Source organism: Lactuca serriola, chromosome 6, assembly GCF_051521515.1.
Source record: "Lactuca serriola cultivar US96UC23 chromosome 6, Lser_US96UC23_V15, whole genome shotgun sequence".
NCBI lineage: Eukaryota > Viridiplantae > Streptophyta > Magnoliopsida > Asterales > Asteraceae > Lactuca > Lactuca serriola.
In genome coordinates, this window is record NC_136413.1 from 157,161,479 (window position 1) to 157,186,335 (window position 24,857).

At 35.0% G+C, this 24,857-nt stretch overlaps 4 protein-coding genes across 5 annotated transcripts; 1 reads left to right on the top strand and 3 right to left on the bottom strand.

Moving 5' to 3' along the window:
- Positions 1-5,650: 5,650 nt before the first annotated feature.
- LOC145058856 (uncharacterized) lies at positions 5,651-6,632 on the bottom strand. Its single transcript, XM_079006732.1, has 2 exons — positions 6,391-6,632; positions 5,651-6,307 (listed from the first exon to the last, which is right to left on the bottom strand). Exons 1-2 carry the CDS (start codon positions 6,623-6,625, stop codon positions 5,694-5,696), a joined length of 849 nt encoding a protein of 282 aa, XP_078862858.1. The 5' UTR covers positions 6,626-6,632; the 3' UTR covers positions 5,651-5,693.
- Positions 6,633-6,689: 57 nt separating this feature from the next.
- Positions 6,690-7,792, bottom strand: LOC145060302 (uncharacterized). The gene is made up of 3 exons (XM_079007993.1): positions 7,106-7,792; positions 6,736-7,030; positions 6,690-6,694 (listed from the first exon to the last, which is right to left on the bottom strand). Exons 1-3 carry the CDS (start codon positions 7,790-7,792, stop codon positions 6,690-6,692), a joined length of 987 nt encoding a protein of 328 aa, XP_078864119.1.
- A 1,260-nt stretch (positions 7,793-9,052) lies between these two features.
- On the top strand, positions 9,053-12,826 carry NS1 (Class II aminoacyl-tRNA and biotin synthetases superfamily protein). Its single transcript, XM_079004927.1, has 15 exons — positions 9,053-9,557; positions 9,869-9,937; positions 10,133-10,243; positions 10,455-10,559; positions 10,669-10,806; positions 10,907-10,987; positions 11,111-11,188; positions 11,290-11,358; positions 11,452-11,526; positions 11,653-11,736; positions 11,834-11,920; positions 12,000-12,095; positions 12,171-12,245; positions 12,362-12,488; positions 12,566-12,826. Exons 1-15 carry the CDS (start codon positions 9,132-9,134, stop codon positions 12,679-12,681), a joined length of 1,737 nt encoding a protein of 578 aa, XP_078861053.1. The 5' UTR covers positions 9,053-9,131; the 3' UTR covers positions 12,682-12,826.
- On the bottom strand, positions 12,801-18,007 carry LOC145057147 (protein transport protein SEC16B homolog). Of its 2 annotated transcripts, none has more exons than XM_079004926.1 (12): positions 15,963-18,007; positions 15,749-15,877; positions 15,542-15,664; positions 15,307-15,465; positions 15,081-15,212; positions 14,853-14,987; positions 14,650-14,777; positions 14,472-14,580; positions 14,089-14,409; positions 13,867-14,004; positions 13,479-13,768; positions 12,801-13,400 (listed from the first exon to the last, which is right to left on the bottom strand). In XM_079004926.1, exons 1-12 carry the CDS (start codon positions 17,583-17,585, stop codon positions 12,983-12,985), a joined length of 3,705 nt encoding a protein of 1,234 aa, XP_078861052.1. In that variant the 5' UTR covers positions 17,586-18,007; the 3' UTR covers positions 12,801-12,982. The 2 variants fall into 2 exon arrangements, with proteins under 2 accessions (XP_078861052.1, XP_078861051.1); XM_079004925.1 differs by having other exon boundaries at positions 13,867-14,010; positions 15,963-18,006.
- Positions 18,008-24,857: the final 6,850 nt, after the last annotated feature.

Below are 24,857 nucleotides of genomic sequence, written 5' to 3' on the forward strand. Positions count from 1 at the left end.
TTTAATGACCTACTAATTACTTATCAATAAATTCAACATAAGAACGACCACAACATTTGTTTTAACGTTACAAATACAACAATTTATTGACCAAACAACTTCAAAACCATAAAAACAATATTGAAAAACTTACAACTTGTAAACAAGAACTGCCAAGAACAACACCCAACTACAAACCAACGCTATCTTTAACTTCTTATTTTCTGATTGAAAGAGCTTATTAGAGTTAGCTACTTTAGCTATTACCATAGAAGATTGGTCCTTCTCTTCATCAACCCAACTGATAAACCCGCATTTTGGTCCCTGTTAAATTTAATATCCACAGTAAGAAAATAAATTTGTGTCATGTAAACACGAGGGTTTAAATTTGAATGACGGTAAGAACATGATACCAAATACGGGCAAGCGTAGAACAATCTTCCTGGGTTTTTAGCTGTACCCGAAATCCTAACGATACGTTCTCCTCCACAATTGCAGTATGCCATTAGCCTTCTTATTCTTTTAAATCGGAGGTAGTTTCTCAGTTAAATTTTTTCATAATGAGTGACACCCATTTATAGAATAAATCATATTACGGATAATTCTTTTTGACTATGAAATAAACTGGTTTGACTATGAATTCAAAAAGTTCAACTATGGAATGCAGACAAGTACATTCTGTAGTATTGTCGTGTCGGTCAGTGAAATTTGACTATGAAATGAACTGGTTTGACTATGAATTCAAAATGTTCAACTATGAAATGCAGACAAGTACATTCTGTAGTATTGTCATGTCGGTCAGTGAAATTTGACTATGAAATGAACTGGTTTGACTATGAAATCAAAAAGGTCAACTATGAAATGCAGACAAGTACATTCTGTAGTATTGTCATGTCGGTCAGTGAAATTTGACTATGAAATGAACTGGTTTGACTATGAATTCAAAATGTTCAACTATGAATTTAAAGGGTTAAACTATGAATTTTGATCAGTAGAGATACAATATCTTCTATTTATAATTCCATTTATGTGATCATTGTAGAGCACAATTATCGATATTGAAAATGAGTAGTCACAGCCAAAGAACCTTTTCTCAACTACCAATTTTCTTGCATAACCTTCAAAGAACAAATCCTAATACCTTCACAGCCATTAAGAAAACCGATAACAACCGCTTTCAATTCTGTTTTGTGGCTTTAGGTTGCGTGGTATAACATACTTTTTTTATTGAGTTATACAATATTTCATGGTAATGTATGTCGATTAATTCTTACATAACACTAATATGTGTTCGTTTTTATGTAGATTCGTACCTTCCTTAGGTGCATGATACCGCTAATATATATGGGTTATTTACCCCTTCTTGGGAGCTTTCTGACAACAATGTACTTCGCAGTGGCTTTAGATGGAAATCATGAGCCACTACTCTTAGCACTTGGTTTGGGAACCTCACAGTGTGAAGAATCATGGAGATGGTTCATGATGAGGTTAAGAGATTGTTTAGGTGAGGACACAGAGGTTGGTTTCATAAGCAACATGTGTGATAACATAGACTTTGGTGTTGACAGTGCCTACCCGGATTCCTATCATGGATATTGTCCTAAAGATATAGCTCGAAAGATACGTGAGTCTATCGGACATAACAATACGGAAGTCGAATCGTTGTTTTGGAAGTCATGCAATGTATATAGCGTTGATGATTTTTACTTGTGTTTCGAAAGGTTGCAAAGTACATGTAGGCAACCACCTTTCTGCACCTTGCTTATGAGTCCAATTTACTGGCTTGACGATATACCGATTTCAAAATGGACAAGAGCATTTTTCCCAAAAATACGTTACAATGTTAAATCGATTGACGTCCCTGAAATTTTGCAAATTATATCCTCACGTGAGTTTCCTATAACAACGATAATTGAGTTAACCACCACGTCGATAAAATCAAAGTATGCTGAACGGGCCGAACTGGCTGGTAAGGGAGATTGTTATATTTTGTTTTTTTTATTGTCATGCTATTTTTATTAAAATATCAAATTTTACAGGGAGGTTGTCTGGTGGGTTGACCCCTTACGTTGAGAGTAAGGTTCAAAAAAGTCTCAGCAAGTCTTACAATTGTAATGCAAAACGTTTGTATGGGGATACATTTGAAGTCCATGACACTTTTGCCACCAGCAACGTACAACTTGAACGAAGGGTATGTAGTTGTGGTAAATGGCAAAAAAGTGGTATACCATGTGGCCACGCTATAGCATGTCTAAGAACCCGTACATCTGAGTCCATTCAGAGAATGGTTGAATACAAGTTCACTAATTATGTGTATCGAGTTGCATATGGATCTGAGTTGGTGAATGGTATACCATCATATGAGCATTGGGAAATACCAAATGAAACGGTGGTCCTGTTACCTCCCTCAATGCAGTAGTTATTCATGTAGCACATTTATGTTTTATGTAGTATTATGTATTAGTTTTTTATGTACTCCGTTTTTATTTTACTGCTGTGTTACGTATTAGTTATCCATGTACCCAGTTTATTTTTTATGTCGTATTATGTGTTAGTTATTTATGTACCCCGGTTTTATTTTATTGCTTTCTAAATATTGGCTATTGAGGGAACAACATACATTAAAAGAAATGGACGTTTATTAAATAGTAACGACTAGACACATACAACAACAAGCAACTTAAATAACGAAAAACAATTAACTTAACCAACATGCATATTAAAAATAAGGGACATTCTTTAAAACATTCCATGCATCTAAGTGGGTAAACTCGCTACCATCGTATTGAAAGCGGTATAGTTCCAAAGCCACCTGTCATAGAATGTCTTCATCCGTATTTGCATGTTCGTTATCCAACTCGTTATAAATACGTTGAAATTGTTTCACCTTCATTTTCATATCCAGAAACTTCGCTTTGACATCTCTTCTTCTTCGATATTGAGTGCGGTTCATTAAATGGTGAAACAAATGACAGACACGAGACCAAAATGATCCGGCACGAACTTGTGGGGGACCCGGTGGAAAATCCACCTCTACAGTTGTAATCCAAGCTTGAACCAAAGCGACCTCCTCTGCGTTCCTCCATATACGTGGTGAGTCCATAATTGCAAGGAGGGAAGTAATAGAATACAATTACAACGGATATTGAAATCTATTTATAACGACTCCTTACTTTCCTGGTGCAATGAGTTGTCAACTCAAACAACAATGTATTGTGTTGTCATTCAACCGGGGATGAATTGTCAACTCGAATAGTGATCTGTTGTGTTATAAGTATAGTACACTGCATTCGTCAGTTAATTTTGACTATGAATTGCAGACATATTAGAAGTTTGGACTGCGATTTTGTGTAGAAACTACTATAAATTGACCCTAAGTTACATGCAAAACGTTATTAAATTAACCAATATAGTTGTTCAAATATTGTTTTTTAGATTCTACCCTCTTTGTTTCAATCCAAATGACTTCTATATCATGGAGCAATGAAGAGTTCTTGGTTCTTACACATGCTTATATTCATGTGTACGAGACAAGCAAGTTGAATGATCCAATGTTTTGGAGCCGTCTAACTAATATTTTCAATGCTGAAAACCGAATGGCTACAAGAAATGATCGTGACGAACTAGACATCTTAGCAAGATGGTATGAAATGAAAACCGAAGTTCTATTATTCAACGATCTTTATACCAAAATTGACGACACCCGTTTAAATGCTACTGAGGATGTCATCTTGGAAGCTGCTAAGGAGGAATACAAGTCATCAAGTAACGGGTTGGAATTCCAGTTTCAAGCCCCTTGGAATATTTTGAAATATATCCCGTTTGTTTAAAATCTATTTTAGTTTATTATTTGAGTACTAGGTTATTTTCATGTATTTCTTATGTATTTCGTTTGTTTAAAATCTATTTTAGTTTATTATGTGAGTACTAGGTTATTTTCATGTATTTCGTATGTAATTCGTATGTATTTCATATGTTTAAAATATATTTTACTTTAGTATGTGAGAAACTCGTATGATTAAGTTGAGTTAATATATTTTAGTTTATTATGTGAGAAACTCGTATGATTAACTTGGGTTAATAAATGGCCATTGCATTAGTTATCAAAATATATTAGAATACATTAGTAACAAGATTCCATGAACCATTAAAACATCACAACAATTACATGAAAAAAACGACATAATACGATCAAAGCATTAACGTAAAACACAAGTCCATGGCTTATTCTTAACACAAATTAGAGCGGTCTACTTGAAATACTGTTTATCTCTAACAACCTTCCAAACTTCCTCATATTCGAAGTCTCTGCCTTCATGCTCAAAGATGTAAAACTCTGTAACAACTTCCAAGAACTCTTCTTCGTCACGACAACGAACATTGTTACGTTTCGCATAACTACATGCTCGATTGAACCATGTCACTTCCTCCTTTACATCCGTCCACTTAGTAACAACATCTGATTTTTCTCTTTTTTGCCCTTCTCCCATCTCATGGTTAAACAAAGATGTGATGCGACTCCATTCATCACCAATTAGGCAATGCGGGGGAGCAAGTAACGGTTCACCATCCTTAACACTTAGCCAGCACCGTGTTAGAACTAACACCTCGTTTGTCGTCCATGGCCTTTCAGAATTGGAACCAGGTACTTCATTCGAAGAACTTGCTGCATTCGACGACATTTCTAATAATGGGAATTCGTTTCGTTTAGGTGATTTGGGTGTTTGGTTTATAGATCTTAAACATCTATTTATATAAATAAATAGACTATGAAATAATACTTTGACTACGAAATGGTTATATTTGGACTACGAATTTCAGCTTTATGCAGTGTTTTGTCATGTCAAACTGTCATTTATCTCTTGTCACTAAAGGGACCCACTGGGATGTGCAGGTTACTACAGTGACTTGTCATTACTGTCTAGTCATTTCAAAGTTGGACTTCTCATTACTGTCTAGTATGTATAAATACCACTTATTGCTCCAGTTTAATACAACATCGATTTTATTATGAATTCCTCACACAAATTCGAAATTTGCTCATGCAACGAAGTAGATTGTTACTACTGTGATTCGGTAGACCCTTTTTTTACACCCTCTTCAGCCGGGTCATATATGTCACATGAAAATTTTGAAGAATTAAAGAAGGCTGAAGCACAACAAGAAGAGGACAAAGAGTCATCCCGACTTCTCACTCAACTTGCTAATGATATAGGTTCGGAATGCAAACAAGCTGAAGAATGGATTGACCTCAATAAAAACAAAATCAAAGAGCATAAAGATTGGATAAAAAAGAGTAAGAAGGCAATCAAAACGACTGAAAAACGGCTTGCTGAGAAGGATGAGCAGTTGATACACATTATGGTAAAAAAGGATCGTTTCGAAGACAAAATGAGAATTAGGGATGACTATATAACAATGGAGAAAGAGAAGTACCCGTTGCAGTTCCCTGAGTTTAAAAATTAGTTATAAAGTTGTTGTAATATTATCATGAAACAGATTAGGTTGCCAAATGATCGTTTGTTGTTTTTTTTTAAATAACATGTTGTAACTGTTAAAATAAATCTGCAAACTATATTTTATAATATAAAGGCTTCATTCATTATTATAATCAACAAACTTAACTGAAATATGAAAGCATAGCAATGTCTTGTAAGAGTTAATAAAAATATTACAATACATAATAAGCTAACAACTCGTCATTACTCTTAATTTCAAGGTTGTTTTATATCAAAATCAGCGTTATGGGTTTGTGAGCAACCCGCTGAACCACCAATATTATATGCCATTTCTGCAGTAGAAATTATGTGACCTGCTCTGCTACCAGACGCCCTTCCAGTACAATTATTTCTCGTGTGTCCTAGGTGACCACATGTAGAACACTCTTTTATAATTGGACCCTCGCCTTGGGATGGAATGCGGTCTGTGTTTCTTGGCCTGCCTGGCTGACGTTTATCCATTATAGGTGGCTTAACAATCATCAAATCATCGGGGATCTCCCATTCGGATGGCTTCGGCAGAGGGTTTATTGATTCCTCATATGTTTTCCTCAGTGTTTCGGTAAAGTAAGCATTTAATGCAAACCTCGAGCAGTCTTGGTAATTGTTCACTGTTAAACATCTTATGACATGACCACAAGGTATCCCATCAAGTTGCCAATGCCTACATGTACATGTCATATGTTGAAAATCAACAATCACATTTTGTGCCCCCTTTTTGACCTCGCATTTCGTATTTGAGATCATGCGAACATCCCATTTGGTAAAATTTTTCTTGTTTTCTTTTACAACTTCATCCGCCCAAGGGGTAAGTGTTGTTGTTGCTTCCGCTAAAAAAACAGCCAAAATGAAGAAGTTAAAATCAATAACATCGAAACTAATAAAACATTAATATTACAAATTTACGTAATACCTGCAAAGTTACGTCTTTGAAACCACCATTGTTGCATTGTAGCACGAAAAAAATCAATCAACATAAGTATTGGCACCTTACGTGCGTGTCTAGATAATGCATTTATAGACTCCGCACTGTTGGACGACATAAGATTGTATCGGTTCCCTTTAAAATGTGCCCTTGACCAGGTTTCTGGATTTATACTTTTTAAGTACTCCCATACTGGTTCTTTTGTCTTTTTCATAACATCCATGGCAGCATCAAAAGCATCAACTGTGTACGCCCTACACGCCTCCCAAAAAATTCCTTTAACCGTTTTACTCTTGCCGAATCTAGATACTATGTTGAAATACAAATGGACACCACATATTCCATGATGAGCGTGAGGAAAAATGTTGGCAACGGATGTTGCTATAGATGGAGACCTATCAGATATAATTGTAAGCTCCTGCATATTTCCTATGCAATCACGTAGTTTTTGAAAAAACCATGTCCAAGAATCAGTACACTCATTTTTGCATATACCATATGCAACCGGTAATATTTGATTTTGTCCGTCCTTAGTAACTGCAAGTAGCATGGTACCTTTGAACTCGCCCTTTAGGTGAGCTCCATCTACTACTAGGGTCGGCTTACAAAAATTGACAAAAGCTCGTACCTACAATACATTGTATATCTATTCAAATACACCAAAATAAATATTAAAAAAAAATTAGAACATGATAATACTAACCGAGCAACCGAGTGCGACGTACAAAAACTCAAACCGATCATCAGCATCTGTTTTAATATGTGTGACAGTACCCGGATTATGTTTGGCCAAGTTGTGACAATACGCCAGAAGTTTGGTAAAAGAATCCTCTTTCGTACCCCTTAACGACAACAATGCATATTGCTTCGCACGCCATGCCTGATGGTATGAGATATTGATATTCAATTGAGCATTCATATCATTAACAATTTCTTTTCCCCGATAAACTCTACTATAGTCTTCAGCCAAAACATCAGCAACATATTCACCCAAAACATATTTGTTTGCTTGTCGATGATTAGGTTGCAACAATGTTGAAGAACATGTGTGTACATCAACAAATTTATTCACTTGGAAAAGTCCATCAGTATTTTTAATTGCTTTTGCTCTTAGTAACCAAGAACAATTTTTCGAAACACACACAGCTTCATACCTTGATTTGGTGGATCTACTTGTCCTCGTCTGGAAACCTTCTCGAAGACATTTTTTACCAATACACCGCTTTAAAAGTTCTTTGTTTTTAAATATACTCTCACATTGAATCTTTTGAAGATTAATGTCTACCATCTGTGTTGGGATATCTTCATTATTATCAACTGGCCATGCTGGTACAGGGGGCATACCGTAAAAAAGGTTATCGGGATACTTAGCTTTAACTTCATCACCCATTTCATCTCTATCGGAATTACTTTGTAGCTCGGTTATATCTAAACATACATCACCAACATCAACATAATGCCCGTAAACATGATTTTTTTCATTTTTTTGAGTTGAATTTTTTTTCTTTTTAGTTTTATTTACCACACGCCTATTCATAAGTTTAACTTCTTGTTCGGCAACATCATCACAACGACCACCAACATGATTAAGATATGTACCAACATCATCATCACCAACATACTTGTAATTCTCGGGATCCACATATTGAATAGGTGAATAACTAACATTAACATTTTCAGCAACACTGTGAAACTGAGGTACACTAGGAGTATTGAAAGTACCTATCGGATCGTTGCTCCCTTTAAAACTGCATAAATTACCAACAACTTCGTTTCCAATTTCACCGCCCCCATTAACCTCCTCAACTTCATCAACCACCACAAACACTTTCACAGCCCTTCCTCCACTACATTTGATTACGTTTATCAACATTCTAACATCCACGTCTTCAACTATAGCTATATAATAATTTAATTCAGGATGGTGGAAACGAAGACTAATTCTATATTTGTCTAACAAACCAATTTTGCTTCTTACCATAGATACAAAATCACTATAACTAATATACTCAGAAAATATCAAAGCAAATTCAGAAATACCTCCCTGTGGACATATGTATTCCAGATTAGTTCCATTAACTTGCCATCTCCCACCGGTTACAAGACAAACCAAATATTCAATCATTTTTTGAGCAAATTGTAGAGATAGAGAGTATTCCACAAACCAAATAACAACCAAAATGATATTTTTTCTACAAAAATTTTTATATAGCAAAGCCCATTTCGTAGTCAAACCAATTCATTTCGTAGTCAACCTTAAAAAAAAAAAATCATCATTTCGCAGATAGGATCAGAGGATTTCGCAGATGGGACCTATTCCATCTGCGAAATTACCCCTATTTATACCGAAAAATATTAAAAAAAAAAAAATTCTCATCTGCGAATGTACAAGTGCCTGAAGCACAACATTCGCAGATGAGATGCCCATTTCGCAGATGGGGCCTTCTCATCTGCGAAATGGGTGGCTAAATATGTAATCCCCATTTTTTTTGGCTATTTTTGTAATGCAATTAGTATAATTGGCTATTTTTGTCATTTTCTCAATAATTATTATCTATTTATTTACCCAAATCGCATAAAAGAAAATTCAATAGTCATTTACCATTTACCAACTATAAAATCATGTTTTAATGTTTTTACCATATACTATGAAATGTTAGCCGATTGTTTAGAAGGTCACACTGCCACAAGCAGCATCGATAGAGAGCTCACCCAGTGCCCCGCAACAAATGGCTACGGCGGCGTTGTCGCCGGCGACGGTTTCTCTCCGCCTTAAACCTCTCTCCTCCACCGTTCGCTTCTTGTCCTTGTACCAACACCACCAACCAAAACCTACAAAACTGAAATACCAAATTATCCTCGCTCCCCTTCATCACCCGCCACTACCCCAAGCCCACTTCAACTACTTAAACAACTCCACAGCTCACCGTCGATGCTTTTCAACCGTCGTATCCGCCACTGTGTCACCCGGAGAGGTCGTAGAGAAGTCCAAAACCGAATCTATCGAGGAACGAGTTGGGGAGTTTCGTAAACGGCTGAGAATTGTTGATATAAAAGGAGGGGAAAGCGAGGGTGTTGATAGATTAGGTCAAACGCTAACAGTTAGGGGCTGGGTTAGAACCCTTCGTATTCAGAGCAGTGTTACATTCATTGAGGTAATTGATATCATATATCCGTTCATAATGGCTTATGAATTGATGATTTATTCGTCTATTTTGAGTAAACACTCTGTGTCTCCCATCTCAATATCTTTTTTACTGAATTTGTTTAATTGTAAGCAATAAGTGATATTAGAAGAGTTCATTCCAGCATTTTACTACCTCTATATGTTATGAATTCAAACCTATTACTTTTACAATGCAAATTTGATGTGTTTTTTTGTTGCAAATTCTAACACTTATATTGTCCTGTTTGTACTACATGTTATAAAGATGATATCCATAATGAGGTTTTACATTCATCTCAGGTGAATGATGGTTCATGTCTATCAAACATGCAGTGTGTGATTGACTCAGATGCTGAAGGTTATGATCAGGTAACCCTAATTACACTTCGTTTCTTTTGAAATCCATATACACATACATATCAAGTTTATTTCAAAGGGTATTCCAATGTTAAAATGACCTTTTGTTATCAAACCCTGTTTCTTTCTAAAACTATATTTGAGATAATATTACTTTTGTTTTGCTGATGTGATAAAAAAGAATAAATATTTTATTGTTCTTAATAGGTGGAGAGTGGTTTCATAGCAACTGGTGCAGCAGTTTGTGTACAAGGAGTTGTAGTACCTAGCCAAGGAAAGAAGCAAAAAATAGAGTTGAAGATTCACAAACTTGTTACAGTATAATTTTCACCTTTCAATTCATTTAAATTAAAACTTATTTGATGACATATTGGTACAACTTATATTCTTATTGTTTTACAAAATTGGGCATTTGGATGTATGAAAAAACCTTAGTATTGTCATTCTTTATGATTAACATTTGGAAGCCAACATTGAGGAACATATCAATAAAATGTTTATCATCTAATTTATTTGTATACATTTGTAGGTTGGAAAGAGTGATCCATCATTTCCTATTCAAAAGAAAAAAGTCACAAGAGAATTTTTAAGAAGCAAGGCGCATCTTCGCCCTAGGACAAATACTTTTGGTGCAGTATGTTTTTATATATATACACACACACACACACACACCCCCACACACTTACATATAGACAAATACATGTATTTACATTTTGCTAATTTGATATTCCTTTTGAATTTAGGTATCTAGGGTTAGGAATGCTTTGGCTTATGCTACACATAAATTCTTTCAAGAAAATGGATTTGTTTGGATTGCAAGTCCTATTATTACAGCTGCAGATTGTGAAGGTGCTGGTGAACAATTTTGTGTAACCACATTGGTATGTAGGCTTCTTTTAATTTCTTATAAAATTCAATCATACTTCCATTTTGTTTTTTTTTTTACAATTTTGTCCTTGATCTTTTATGTTGTGTTACCAGATACCAAGCTCGAAAGAAGCCATTGATTCTCCAGCCAGTTCCATCCCCAAAACAGAAAATGGCTTAATCGATTGGTCACAAGTGAGCAAATGACCATTTTGCCCTCATGCGCCATTGCTCTCTATGGGCTTTATATAAATTACATTATATTATTTTTGGATTTTAAATTTTATATGTTTCAATAATTGCATTTTGATTTCACAGGATTTTTTTGGAAAGCCTGCATTCTTGACAGTTTCTGGTCAACTCAATGCTGAAACATATGCAACTGCTCTTTCTGATGTATACTTTTTTCCTTCATTTGTTATTTAAACTTAAAAGAATCATTCAAAACATGACATATTATTTTATTACTTTTTAATAATATTTATACCATATTTCAGGTGTATACATTCGGTCCTACTTTTCGGGCAGAAAATTCCAACACTTCTAGACACTTGGCAGAATTTTGGGTCTTCTCTCATTATAGAACTAAATAACTAAACAACAAGCTTTTGTGATTTTTTTTTTAAAATTTTAAATTTTTAGTTTTTATTTCTATGAAGATGATTGAGCCTGAGCTTGCATTTGCGGACCTGAATGATGACATGGCATGTGCCACTGCCTATCTCCAGTATGTCGTATGTTACTTTATCCACCCTTTATAGATACTAAATTACCTTGTTACCCCTCCTGAAAAAAATGTTCCACTTTATACTTTTATAGTTCATGTCTTAAAAATTGGTATGAACTTTTTGACAATTTAGGTGAAACATGTTCTTGAAAATTGCAAAGAAGATATGGATTTCTTCAACAATTGGATTGATAAAGGAATCATCGATCGTCTAAGTGTATGATTTTTTTTGTTTGTTTAGTTCATTATCATCATTCATCCCTCTACAAAATTACTGTATTGCCCCTGTGTGATTCTTGATTTTGTTCCACTAGGATGTGGTTGAGAAGAGCTTTGTGAGATTGACTTACACAGATGCAGTTGAATTGCTTCTAAAATCAAAGAAGAAATTTGAGTTTCAGGTATTTTTATTTTCTTATTAAGGATGCATAAATATTAATAAACAAATGAATGAAAGTAGGTTGCTATTTTGTATAATAGGTGAAATGGGGATGTGATTTGCAAAGCGAGCATGAACGTTACATAACCGAAGAGGCTTTCAATGGATGCCCTGTTATTATCACTGATTACCCAAAGGCATCATCTTTTTTCCTTTATTACCCTTTTGCAAATATGAAAATAATAATAATAATATTTTTTTTTAATTAACAGGATATTAAGGCATTCTACATGCGCCAAAATGATGATGGCAAGACTGTTGCAGCTATGGATTTACTTGTCCCACGGGTAATAATTATTTATTATTCTTTCTTTAGAGAAGTTTATAATTACTAATATTTAAAATACAAATGTTATTGTTTGATATGATAATAATAATAATAATATTTGTTGTTTGTTGGTAGGTTGGTGAGCTTATTGGTGGAAGTCAAAGGGAAGAACGCCTTGATTATTTGGAAAATCGTTTGGATGAAATGAATCTGAATAAGGAGAGTTTTTGGTGGTATCTTGATCTTCGGCGTTATGGTACAGGTTAGTTGCATAAATTACTAAAAATAATTTTTTCTATTTTTTGTTTATTATTATTTAGTGGGTTTGTTGTATTTCAGTTCCACATGCGGGTTTTGGTTTGGGTTTCGAGAGGCTTGTGCAATTTGCAACTGGAATCGATAACATTCGAGATACAATACCTTTCCCTCGAGCTCCTGGCTCAGCTGAATTTTAATATTTAATTTAATTTTTATTTTTTTTTACAATCAATACTTGTACCTTATGCTTTATCATATGTACATGCATGATTACATAATCATGTTCTTACGATTGATTTTATTTTGATTAATAAGATGATGAGAAAACTAATTACTATAAAATATGCTTCTAGTGTTTAAATTCTATCACATTATTTGAACATTCAATACAAAATCTTTGGACCCACCCGTAAACTATACATTTATAATAAAGCATTAAGCAACAAGAATCTATCTCTATACAATTGGTTATCAAAAAAGAATGAATTCAATTTTGTTCTAAAGTTGAACCTCATGAAGATCCTCACTCATAAACCCATCACCATTATTCCCCCGATTCCTCTGATTACAAAACCGTTGATCCATACTTCCTCCCCATGAAACCGTTCTTCGTGAACACGTGTTACTAGGAAACACAGGCATCCCCATTCCCCCTTTTCCCAAATCATCCATGCTTCCAAATCTTTGCATTGATTGATAAGTTGGTGTTTGGAATGGAGGCGAATCGTTAATTTCATCAACACTTGTGGTTTTTTGTTGCGTGTTATTACCATGAAATGAGTTGGATTGTTGGGATGAAGGTACTGGAACGAAGAATTTAGGGTTTGATTTCGTGACGGGTTTTAAAGAAGTAGTGGGTGGTGATTGGAACGACTTTGTTGGGTTTCCACCACCTTGGTTGAATGTGTCCACGTATCTACATAAACAAAATCAAAAATTCAAATATTACTTTTTAACTGAAATGATGACGTGGCAGTGTTGAGTGTCGACTCACCTTGCACGTACACCCATTCTTCCACGTGCAGAAAATTGACCTGAGGAGGCGGGGATCGGCGGGATGCCGGAGCTGTGTCCCACGGTGGTGGTTCCGGTGGAAAATTCCAAGCCGCCATTGCTGAGAGACCCTTCATTCTTGGCGGTGGTTTTGGGTGTTCCGTTTTGGAATGCCGCCGTGGTTGGTGGTGGTGCAAGTGCCGCTTCTTCTGCTGGCGGATCAACACCTTCCTCCACCCATCTTTTTAGTTTGTCATCGTAATAAAACTTGTTTGTCTCGCCTAATTTCGCCTGAAATATATAAAAAAAATTTAATGCAGAATCATAAATAAAAAAAAAAAATTAATAATATATAAATATAATAATAATAATAATAATAATAATAATACCTGTTTGTCTTGACGAGGTTTTAGAACTAAACTGAAAGTCTTTTGGAAAAGTTGTGACCCAAATCCAAATCGACCAAATCTTGAAGTAAATGATGAATTAGTTTGTGAATCCGTAGGGTTTTCTTTTGATGAATCAACCTGATCCTACATAAATTAATTAATTTGTTTATTATAAATATTTGTAAAATTAATTTGAATAAATAAATAATTAATAATGACAACCTGGCGGGGAGAGCGACCAAAGTCAGGCTCAGAAACACTTCTATTATGCATGATTCTTCTGTTGTTTCCTTCTTCAGATTCCATGCATGCAGATGGAACTAATGATGACATGGCCATGGTGGACTGACTGGCAGATACCCGAGGTTGATGATTATGATTATGATGATGTGGATGAGTATGGTGCTCATTTTGTGCAGTGGGGCCCGATGTTGATGGGACAGGTGGCGGGAGTCCTCCCACTACACGGTGTGCTGTGCTGTCAAAAAGGTTGAGCAGTTTTCCAACTAATTTACCCGGAGCCAAGTTTGTAGAGAACCCACCCTGGTAAAAACAAAAATAATTAACCATGAAGTTACGTGACAAGGGTAAAATAGTCATTTTACCTGTTGGTGGGTTTTTATGCGATCTTCTAAGGATGAAACCATATGTCTCCATGTTTCTGCTTCTGGGGCTCGCCCAGTTTTTAAAGATTTTGATATCACTTGACAATACCTGAAAAAAAAAATCTTTTAAGGAAAATGAATAAGGAAACAATATTGTATTTTTTTTTTGTATGCGTACTTTAATGAGTCAGATACTCTTCCTACTTCAGCCAACATATTGGCATATATAAGCTTATATGGTTGAAATGGTATCAAGGTAAACTGAGAGTTCCCCAAAAGCTTTGAATATTCATACACCTCTGTCCTCTGTCCACATTCACAATATTTGTTATTGCTCTAATAAAAAAAGTAAATATAATAATAATGACAAGTGGGGCCCACCTGAATGGCTTCTGGACAGGCATATGTTCTTGGATGCTTCCAGTGATCCGCACCAATGAGACACAGTCTAGCACTGTCTGAATACGCCTCAAAGTTTGCTTCAGCAACTAAGTAGCAAATGTGTGCAGCAATAATCTGAATCATTTGTTATATTACATATAATCACAACCTCATAACCAAACACAAATATTGTTTTTTTTTTTTTTAATTACTTAAAATGGAACTTACATTACTTGTTTCCTTCCATAAACAATCTCCAAGATGAATAAGCACCAATTCATCATCTTTGGTCCTGTTAGCAGTAATCATAGCCAAATTTTCTTCCCAATCATCAATCATAGCATTAGCACCAAGTTGAGACTACACAAAACAACAAACTCAGCAGCTTGGATACTTTTTGTCTTTTTGTCTTTTTGAATTTCAAATATAATGATATTATTATTATTGTTATTACCTGTGACATATTTACAGCAGCAACAGTGGCACTATCTGTTGTAGAGTCAGTTGAAAATACATCTGCAGGTTGACCAGCAATAAGTAGACATAATGTCCTTAAAGGTGACCCTGCTACTAGCTGATGAACACCCATCTTCCTTACACAATCCACATAGAACTGCAATACACAAAATTTTAAAACATCTTTTTGCTTCCCTTCAGTGTGTGTGTGTGTGAGAGAGAGAGAGAAAGACCTGATCACCAAGTTGTGCTGCAAGAACTAAGGCAATCCCCCATAATTGACCCTCTTGTGCACGTTGAAGAGCCTCTATCTTTCTACCATAAACTAGAAGAGTTTGGACTTCAGCAGCAGTTGCCTAAGAAAATAAAGACAAATCAATAAAAAAAAAATGTTTTTTTTTTAAAAAATAATATGTGAAGAAATGAAATAAGGTGAATACCCGAATTTGTCCTTCTGGTGGCAACTGTTGCAAGCAGTTAGCGAAAGCACCATAATCGCCATATTGAGAAGTGTCTTTCTTTGCAGATGCAAATAGTCTAGCAACCGCTACATCTGGAGCGTCGTTTTCCTGTTAAATTACGAAAATACCCTTGTTTGTTATTTGGATTTGGACTTTGGGCAAACTGAAATTAATAAAAAGATGAAAGTTTTACCTTCGGTGTAGTATCGGTGCCAAAAGGAGAACGTAATTTCCCGTAATGTTGTGAAGCTATTTTGAGTAAAGAAAGTAGAAGCTTTAAAACTTGATCTTTTTTATAATCCATGTCAGCAGTAGGAGGGTGTGACTGTGTGATTCTCTCATCAATCCATCTATTCAGCTCTTTACCACCAACATTTCCACCAGCAAGTGGGCCAGGAAATGATTGGCGGCAAAGAGTGTGAAAGTAACCACATATGCGGGTCCCACCGGTTGCCATGTCACCACCTCCGGTCACAATTTCAGCCATGTTAAGAACAGAAATTGGCCCACCACTTGTATCCTTCATCACAATCAACTTCCCACCAAAACCAAAAGTAACCAAGGCATGAGGAGGTTGACCTGCAGATGACCTATTAGAGCCATAAGATCCATGATGTGAGTAGGTCAATTGGTTTTGACTTCCATACCCCTTGCCAGCATTCATCATCTCACTTTGCTCCATTGTTGTTGATTGATTGAAGTTCCCATAATCATAACACTGTTGTTGTTGTTGTTGTTGTTGTTGTTGTTGTTGATGATTGACATTGTTATTATCTACAGGAAAATTAGAGCTATACTGATTTTGTACATGTTGGTATCCAGTTGAACCTTGTTGTTCATTTCCATAATAACTATTACTTGATGAAAATTGATCACCTTGGTTTCCAGTGTTGGTGGTTGCTTGAGAATTATATGAATCCAAACAACGCCATTCTTGAAGATTCATGTCATAATACCAACCTGGATATTGAGGATCAAAATACATATGTGAAGGGTACCCGTTGTTTCCTTGTGATTGACTCTCATTAGTTTGACTAGTTTGTGAAACTGGACTCCAACTTGTTACACTTTCATTCATCCCTTTATCTGCTACCAAAGATTGGGAAGCTTGGTAATCAGAAGCAGAACTCAAAGTATCAACCGCTTGTGTGTTTGTTGTTGGATCATAGCTTTGATCAACTTGATACCATTGTCCAGAATTGGTGTCATACTTCCATCCTGGATAAAGATTCTCCCAATATTCACTCGTGTTAAGATCTTGATTATCTGTAGTTTGTCCCCTGGATGTTGTATACAACTGCCCTTCTTGATATTGATGTGAATAATCATTACTTGAATTCACTTCATTGTGAATCAAGTTGCCTCCTTTTGACTGGTGAACGGAATTATCTCCAAATTCTGTGAAGAAGTCAGAGTATGATCCAAATGAATTACTAGTGTTGTGTAGAGGATCAGTAGTGAAAGCACTCCACTGCACCTCTGTTGAATCAAATCGTTCCTCCATTCGAATTGCATTATTTGGTTCTTCATTTACAGAATTAAATGCAAAGGAAGAAGATGACACTAATGACTGACCAGGATCCACTCGATTGCTGGCTAATTCATCTATGAGACCTGAACTAATCGTGGAAGAAGCTTTATCATCTTCTATAACTACTTTCTCTGATTCTTTGAGTGCATTTCTGCCATTATTGATGCTTGAATTAGCTTTAGCCTTATTAGAATCATTCACGGTTGAAGATGATGAAGTGGCCTTAAAATGATCATCAACATCATCGACCAATTTATCAAAGAAATCTTCATCAGTGTCCTCCATCTGTAATGGAGGATTAGAAACAAGCCCTAGATAGCTTCTCGCGATCTCAAGATCAAATCATCCATTGCAGCAAAATCCGAGCTGATAACATTATATATACACATAAACGCCTCTAATCAATCTACGAAATTCCTGAATTATTATACATCAGATAGAGAAATGCGAGAGATAGGTCTAGGGTTTTACGGATCCCTAACCAATGGATCACACAAACACATATTGGCAGCAAAAAATTACCTTTGAACACTCTTAATCCATCAATATGAAGCGCATCGAATTTCAAAAATGATCATGAAGCAATTAATCTAGGGATCAAGACGCTAATCCGAAGGAAATCACAATACATTGAGAAATCTACATGTATAGAGAAGAAACAAGAGACATACCCAGAATTTCGCACCAGAGAACTAACAACCGATTAATTGCTTATTTATGTAGCGAAGTTTAGTCATTTTCCCGGTTTACACAATTATTATTTTTCTTTTTTGAAAATAGAAAAAACTTCGTAAATTGTTCTTATGCTATTTTGAAATTAGTACTAAATTCAAAAAATCTTATAGATAATTGGTCAAAACATTTAACAAATGATCATTATTTTAGCTGAGGCCGTCATTTTTTTGATTGTTAATAGAAGGGTATTTTTGTCACTTCACAAAACATGAACAAGTTTTTTGTTATTTAAAAAAAAAAATTAAATAATGTAATTATTTAATGTATAAATGGTCTCACCTTTGACCTCTCTTTCTCTCTCATACACATACCTATAATTCTTTATTTTATTCCAATTCGATCTCTTTTTCTCTCTCATACACACACCTGCAATTTTTTATTTTATCCCAATCACCCGTTAACAAAATTGTATCTTCCTTTGGATTTCACAAGAAGACAATTCTTTATTTCAACTTTCCAGATAATTGATTTACTATGAATAAGAACAAAAATGAAACCCATATATACACAGTAAGGGATGCATACACACATGAGTTTAACTGATGAACAATGGTCAGACCAACAGTTCCATTTCAACTGATGAACGATGGTGGCGGTGATATAACTTGTTTTCAAGGTCCGATTTCAAGATTTCAAGTTCTGATTTCAGAGAAACTTGTAAACCAAGATGATAAATATACAGATGATGAACACTCATACCTTTTGAACATGGATTTCCTTGGTTTTCAAGGTCCAATTTCAAGGTTTTCATGTCCGATTTTTTTGAGGAAGAAGATGGTTCTTAATTGTTGGAGGTTTGTGTTTTCTATTTTCATGTGTTCCCCACATTTGTTGTGTGCTACAATTGACCAATAAGAATTTAGTAAAAATTTAATTATTATTTAATCAAATATAGATAAATATTAAATGATATCCATAATTGTATGTATATTAAATGATATCTATAATTATAATTCTTTTTTTATGGAAACTAATTAAATTCAGTATTAATGTCAGCAATAATATTCTTTCAGAATAAATTCACATTTAGGTTTTTATGTATGAGTTATTGTTTTGTTTCATGACTCACTCACTCAAAATACAACAAAGTTTCCTGAAACATGAAGAACGATAGTGTATTTGTAACACCTATAAAAATCATGCCAAAATTAATTTTTTTTAAACATTCAAAACCAATAATTATTACAAAACTTGTTTTCAAAATAGTTTAGTGTCAGAGTATCCCAGAATCAAATCATGAAAACATAAAGAGGTGTACGATCACGTCTTCACCTTCCTGTGATCATCAGAAGTACATGAAACAAAATCAACAACTGTAAGCCCGAAGCGTAGTAAGTTTCCCCAAAATACCAATGTCATACAATCATAATCATATAATATAAACAAACAACATGCATAATGAGCCATCAGCCTGACTGGACCGCCTCGTAGGGCATCAATCTATCTGGACAACTCTTCGAGCCTTTGGCACGTCTGGACCGCCTCTCAGGGCCTTCAGCCTATTCGGACCGCTCGTTGGGCCTTCAACCTGACTAGTTTTCCCTCCCAGGTCTGCAGTTTATCTGGTCTGCCTAGGGTTGTTGGATTAGTGTCTAAGTCCATAACTATTTTGGTATGTACTTGACCCGATTATGAGCATGGTCCTTTTGGGTTGCCTTCACCATAGCAATATGTAGGATGATTTAAGGAGAGAAAGGTTTAAATATGATTTATTAATATATTATGAGAATAATATATTAAAGGAGAAATCATATTGTTTAATTAATATTAGTCAAGAATTAATTGTTAATTAATTTTGTGGCTAAAAGAGATTAATTAAACTTAGGGGACTGAAGTTGTAATTATAAGATAATTATAATTGGGCTATGGATCACCTAATAATATATAGGTTGGACGAATTCTATGGGAAGCCCATTAGAAATCGTCCAAGGGATATGTTTAAGGAGTCCATGGACTGCTTAGGGCCTAAGCAGTCAAATTAGGGTTTCCTAGTTGTAAACCCTAATAGCCTACATGTATATAAAGGGCCCCTATGCCCCAAAAACGTGGACAACTCATTCTCTAGGGTTTCCAGCCGTTTTTGGGCAGCCTCTCTCCTTCTCCTCTTCATCCAAGTTGTATATGGTGTTTGTGACTCCATTAGAGGTGCAGCACTTGAGGCACTAAGCTTTCTAAGGCCAATTCAAGCAAGGAATTGATTGTTATTGCTATATAACAATCAAAGGTAATTCTATAAACCCTAATTCAGTTTGTAATTTGTTAGATCTAAGTTTGTTAGTCTTGGATTCAAAGCATGTGCAATAGAGAAACCTAGATCCAAGCATTAGGGTTTGTATGAGCACATAGGATTGTTCTTATGCCTATAACCCATCAGTGGTATCAGAGACTTGATTGGTTTCAGTTGTATTTGATGCTTATATGTTTTATGAACTTGACATATTAGGGTTTATGGCTAATAAACCCTAAAGGCTAGGTAATTTTCGCAATTAGGGTTGCAAAACCCTAGATGGCGATTTTTGCTAGGGTTTCCCAAATCCTTTCCTTAGCCTCCAAGATTTTGAAATCTAGGGTTATCCAACCCTTGGATTTCGAAATTACCTCCTTCCCCAAGGTTAGATCCTAAATTTTAGGGATTTGGATAATCCCATATCTTGTAATTATCTTTTAATTGTTAAATATGGTAATTAAAGATCTTGAATTATCCCATCCCTTATTTTCGAGATTTAGAGAGGGATTCAAGGGATTAGGATATCTTAGATGTATAATTGGTAATTATCCTCATAATCTAGATAATCCCTTGTGATTTAATAATTTAAATTAATTGTTTAATTTATGGTAATTATTAAATCAAGAGTTTTAGTATTTAAAATTTTTAATTTAAATGTCTTAAATTCGAAAATTTTAAGTGAGATTAAAACCTAATTGTTTTGAAGAGTTTCAAAACTTGTCCTCAAGTTTTGGAATTTAAATTGTTGATTAAAAGTTAATTTTGAAAGTCTAAATTCCAAAACCCTGATTTTGAAAAGTTCAAATTAAACCCTTATGGTATTATTAAATTAATTAAGTGTATAATTAAAAGAGATTTAATAAATCCATAATGATTTTGGTTAATTAAAAGTATAATTAAACCACCTAGTATTTTAAAAGTGTAAAATACACCCTTATACTATATATAACATTAAAAGTTTAATATTATATATGTATAACTAAAAAGTCAGTCTTACCGTTAGTAGGCCTCATTCACGAAGCTTGTCTATAAGGGGTGTTTAAGGAAATTGCCTATAAAATGGCAATTGAATGGGTATCCACTCTTACCCACCGCACTCTTGACTAGTGGAGGGTCGTTAGCCGAACGGGTAGGATAGGACAGAAACCTTCCATTATAAGTATAATGAAGTACAAAGTAACTAAATGCTTTCCAAATCATAGTTACTTTAGGCAAAATGTGAAATTGTATGCTAACCCATGAAATTACACTTCGTACCTTTGTCAAACGTTAGTGGAGCGTGTGTGGTTAACCGGCACACTAATTTGGGGATGACATTGGTGGCGAAGGGTGGCTCGATGCTTATCATAGATCAATGGAGCGTGTGTGGCTAACCGGCACATTGATTAGGTGATTGTAGCATTGGGTGCACCACGTGATTTGTATGGTTATTCACACCTTGTTTGTGATCCTCGGCATCCCAGTCACAAATAGTAGGGCATAATCGAGATTAAACATGCCATTGAAAAGTTCAATGAATCTCAAAGGATCTAGGAGTTTCAATTCATTTAAAACTTAAACTTCTTTTTTCGTTTTACATGGTGGAAATTGGTAAATCGTCATTTACCTACCTTCAAATATTCTGCAACTAGATTACGGCATCCCTTTTCTAGGTTGTAGAGTATTGTGTTGGATCCTAGCTTGATGTTTCATTTGGGTGTTACATCAAGAATTCTAATCAACATAACTTGAATTTTCTCCCGTTTTGTAGATGTCTGAATCTTAAAATGGTCTTCCCAAATCCCATGGAACAAGTTTTCCGAATGAAGATGACGTTCCGAGATACGATCAAGGAAATGAGAGTCATGCTTCACTTCCTCCACCTCCTCTAATTGTTCTCCCTGACCCACAAGTTCAAAGGCTTGAAAAGTTCAAGCTCACTCAAGCCCTTTTGGCAAGTAAACACGAAGATGGGAAACCTGTGTGTGCGCACGTCTTAGAGATGAAAACACACATTGATAGGTTAAACATGTTGGGTGTCGAGATTTCAAGTGAGTTGGTTGTTGACTGGGTTCTTCAGTCACTTCCTGAATCATATAGTGAGTTCGTTAGAGAGTACTATATGATGGATCACGACGTAACCCTCATTGATCTCACCTATTTGCTTATAGCTGCTGAATCAGCAATGATTTGGCGTGCTGGTCAAGCAAACTTGTCTGGTGAATCAAACTCCCAAACTTCAATGGACACTGGCAACATTGGAAGTGCAGAAAGAACTAAGTCTGTGATTGTCCGATGTGTTGTGCCAAAGGAGTCCATTTACTTTTATTGCCACGAGAAGGGGCATTGGAGACGAAGCTGCCCTAACTACCTGGGAGATCTAAGAGATGGGAGAGTCAAGACGTATGGCTCTGCTTCAGGTAAAATCCATTATCTAACTCTTTTGAGTTCCTATTCTAGATTCTTAATACATGATGTGATAAGATTACATTTTGATGTTTTGTAGGATCGAAGAAAAGAGAGGAATCTTGAGGGAAGAAGTGAGCTGAATCTAGTCATGAAGAAATGGATTTCGATCGCATTACTTGAAGAATGGATTCTTGAGCTACTACTTGGAGTTAGAATAGATTGTTAAGAAATATGTAATAACATAGTTTTTCAATTGAATTGCATTGTAAGGACAATTTTTCCGCAATAAAATGAATTTTGATTTTATCTTATTTATTTATCCTTGCAATGGCATGTATGAAAAATTGATGTTTGAATGTTTCTATTATTAGCAATAATGGATTTGATTCTTAATTATGTTATTTGTGGAAATGTCAAAAGTTTACCAAATAGGGAGAGTTTCTCATCGCCCAAGTTTCAATTGGACAGAAACTTGGAATCATGCAATGTGTATTGTATGATGAATGAAAAACTTTCACATTTGGGAAACTTAGACTAACTCTTTGACAAAGTGTCAATTGAAGGACTAGGAGATCAAGTACACTAGGTTGTGCGTTGATCAAGTCTACCACAAGAGTGACAAAAATATTCGTCATGATTTACTAAAGTTTAGTAAATATGGTCATACTTATAAGATTGAGTATAACTCTGAGTTGACTGAAATAGTTTCAATCAATAGCAGAACGAATAAGAAGAATCAAGAAGGCAGAAAGATAAAAGTTTCTCCATTCTAAGAAGAAGGGAGAGTACCTTTTATTGTGTTTTATGATGAAATCTTAATGATTAAGAACCATATCTCAATTGATCCTCTAAGTGAGTCTTAGTACATTTGCATGTCTAAGAAGAGGAATCGAGAATTGTAGAAATGGTTGAATCAAAGAGTCAATCATACTTCGTTCCAATATCAAGTCTTAGAGTCATACTCCAAGATTGTGACATTGAGTGACAAGTCTTAAGTAGGTTTATAACACTAATCAAATGCGGAATTTGGAAAAGTTTTCTTATTCTTGCACATTAGAAATTGGTAAGTTGTGATGTCTTGGATAAGACAAAGAACAACTAGGACCAATTTGTGAAATGTTTTATCCTGATAAGAACTACACTAACTCTTGAATATTTGCTTTGTCAAGAAATGTTTCTTGACAAGAGAATCTTATATATCAAGGAGTCAGTGGGAGTCTTAATGGTTTTGAAAGGTTTCAAGAACAAATCAAGAATAAACCTTATAGATCATCACTAGCACACGACTTGAGGTTTACAACCTGTCGTACTGACATTATCTTGTTTCTGTGCCATTCCAATTGAGTTAGTTGCATATGTGAGTTCTATGAATTCTCATTTGAATGTATACTAGAGCCTTAGTCGATGTAAAGTACATTGATATGTAAGGACAAGTTACTAAACTACTTGGAAGACATGGTGGGCACTCGTGATACCATAGGGCAAGAAATTAAGATTAAGAAAGTTCAGTCTATATGAGTTTGGATTTGTCGCAAACCTTGGTTTTGGCAAATTCACATGGATAGGAACCCATACACCATAAAATCTAAGTGTCATAAGATTCCCTCCTTCATGAAAATGACTGTGAGGAAATACTTTCACTAAGAGAGGTTTTAAGAAGATAGCAATTGTGAAAATTGTATTCTCACATTCGATTATGGTTACGACATCCCTTTCCATAGTTCGAATTGTGAGATTTGGCAATTGGTTTGAACATTTGGAACTTAGTAACATAAATTCTAAATTGCTTAAACACACATATGAGCTATCTAAGGTGAAGGTGTATAAGTTTAAGAAGCTTAGATAAAGACTTATCGAAGCATCTGGTATTAGAAATATGAATTTCAGAAATTCAATAGGCATTGTTTTCTGGAAGTTCATTTGTTTTCTGAATACATGTCAAAGCTAGTGGGAGCATAAGTGTTATGCTTATATGATAATAATCATCATGATAGTGGGAGCATAAGTGTTATGCTTGTATGATTATTATGGCGAGTATTGCAAGTTAGCAATATTAATTATAGAAAAACAAAGATTCAATTTGCAAAGTTGCATGGGTTGAAAAGTTGTTTTAATATAATCAAGGGAGAGAATATTATACTTCATTTCAAAATCTAAATCTTAGATTGAGAAATTTTAACATTTTCAGTCAAAGGATACATTGTGTG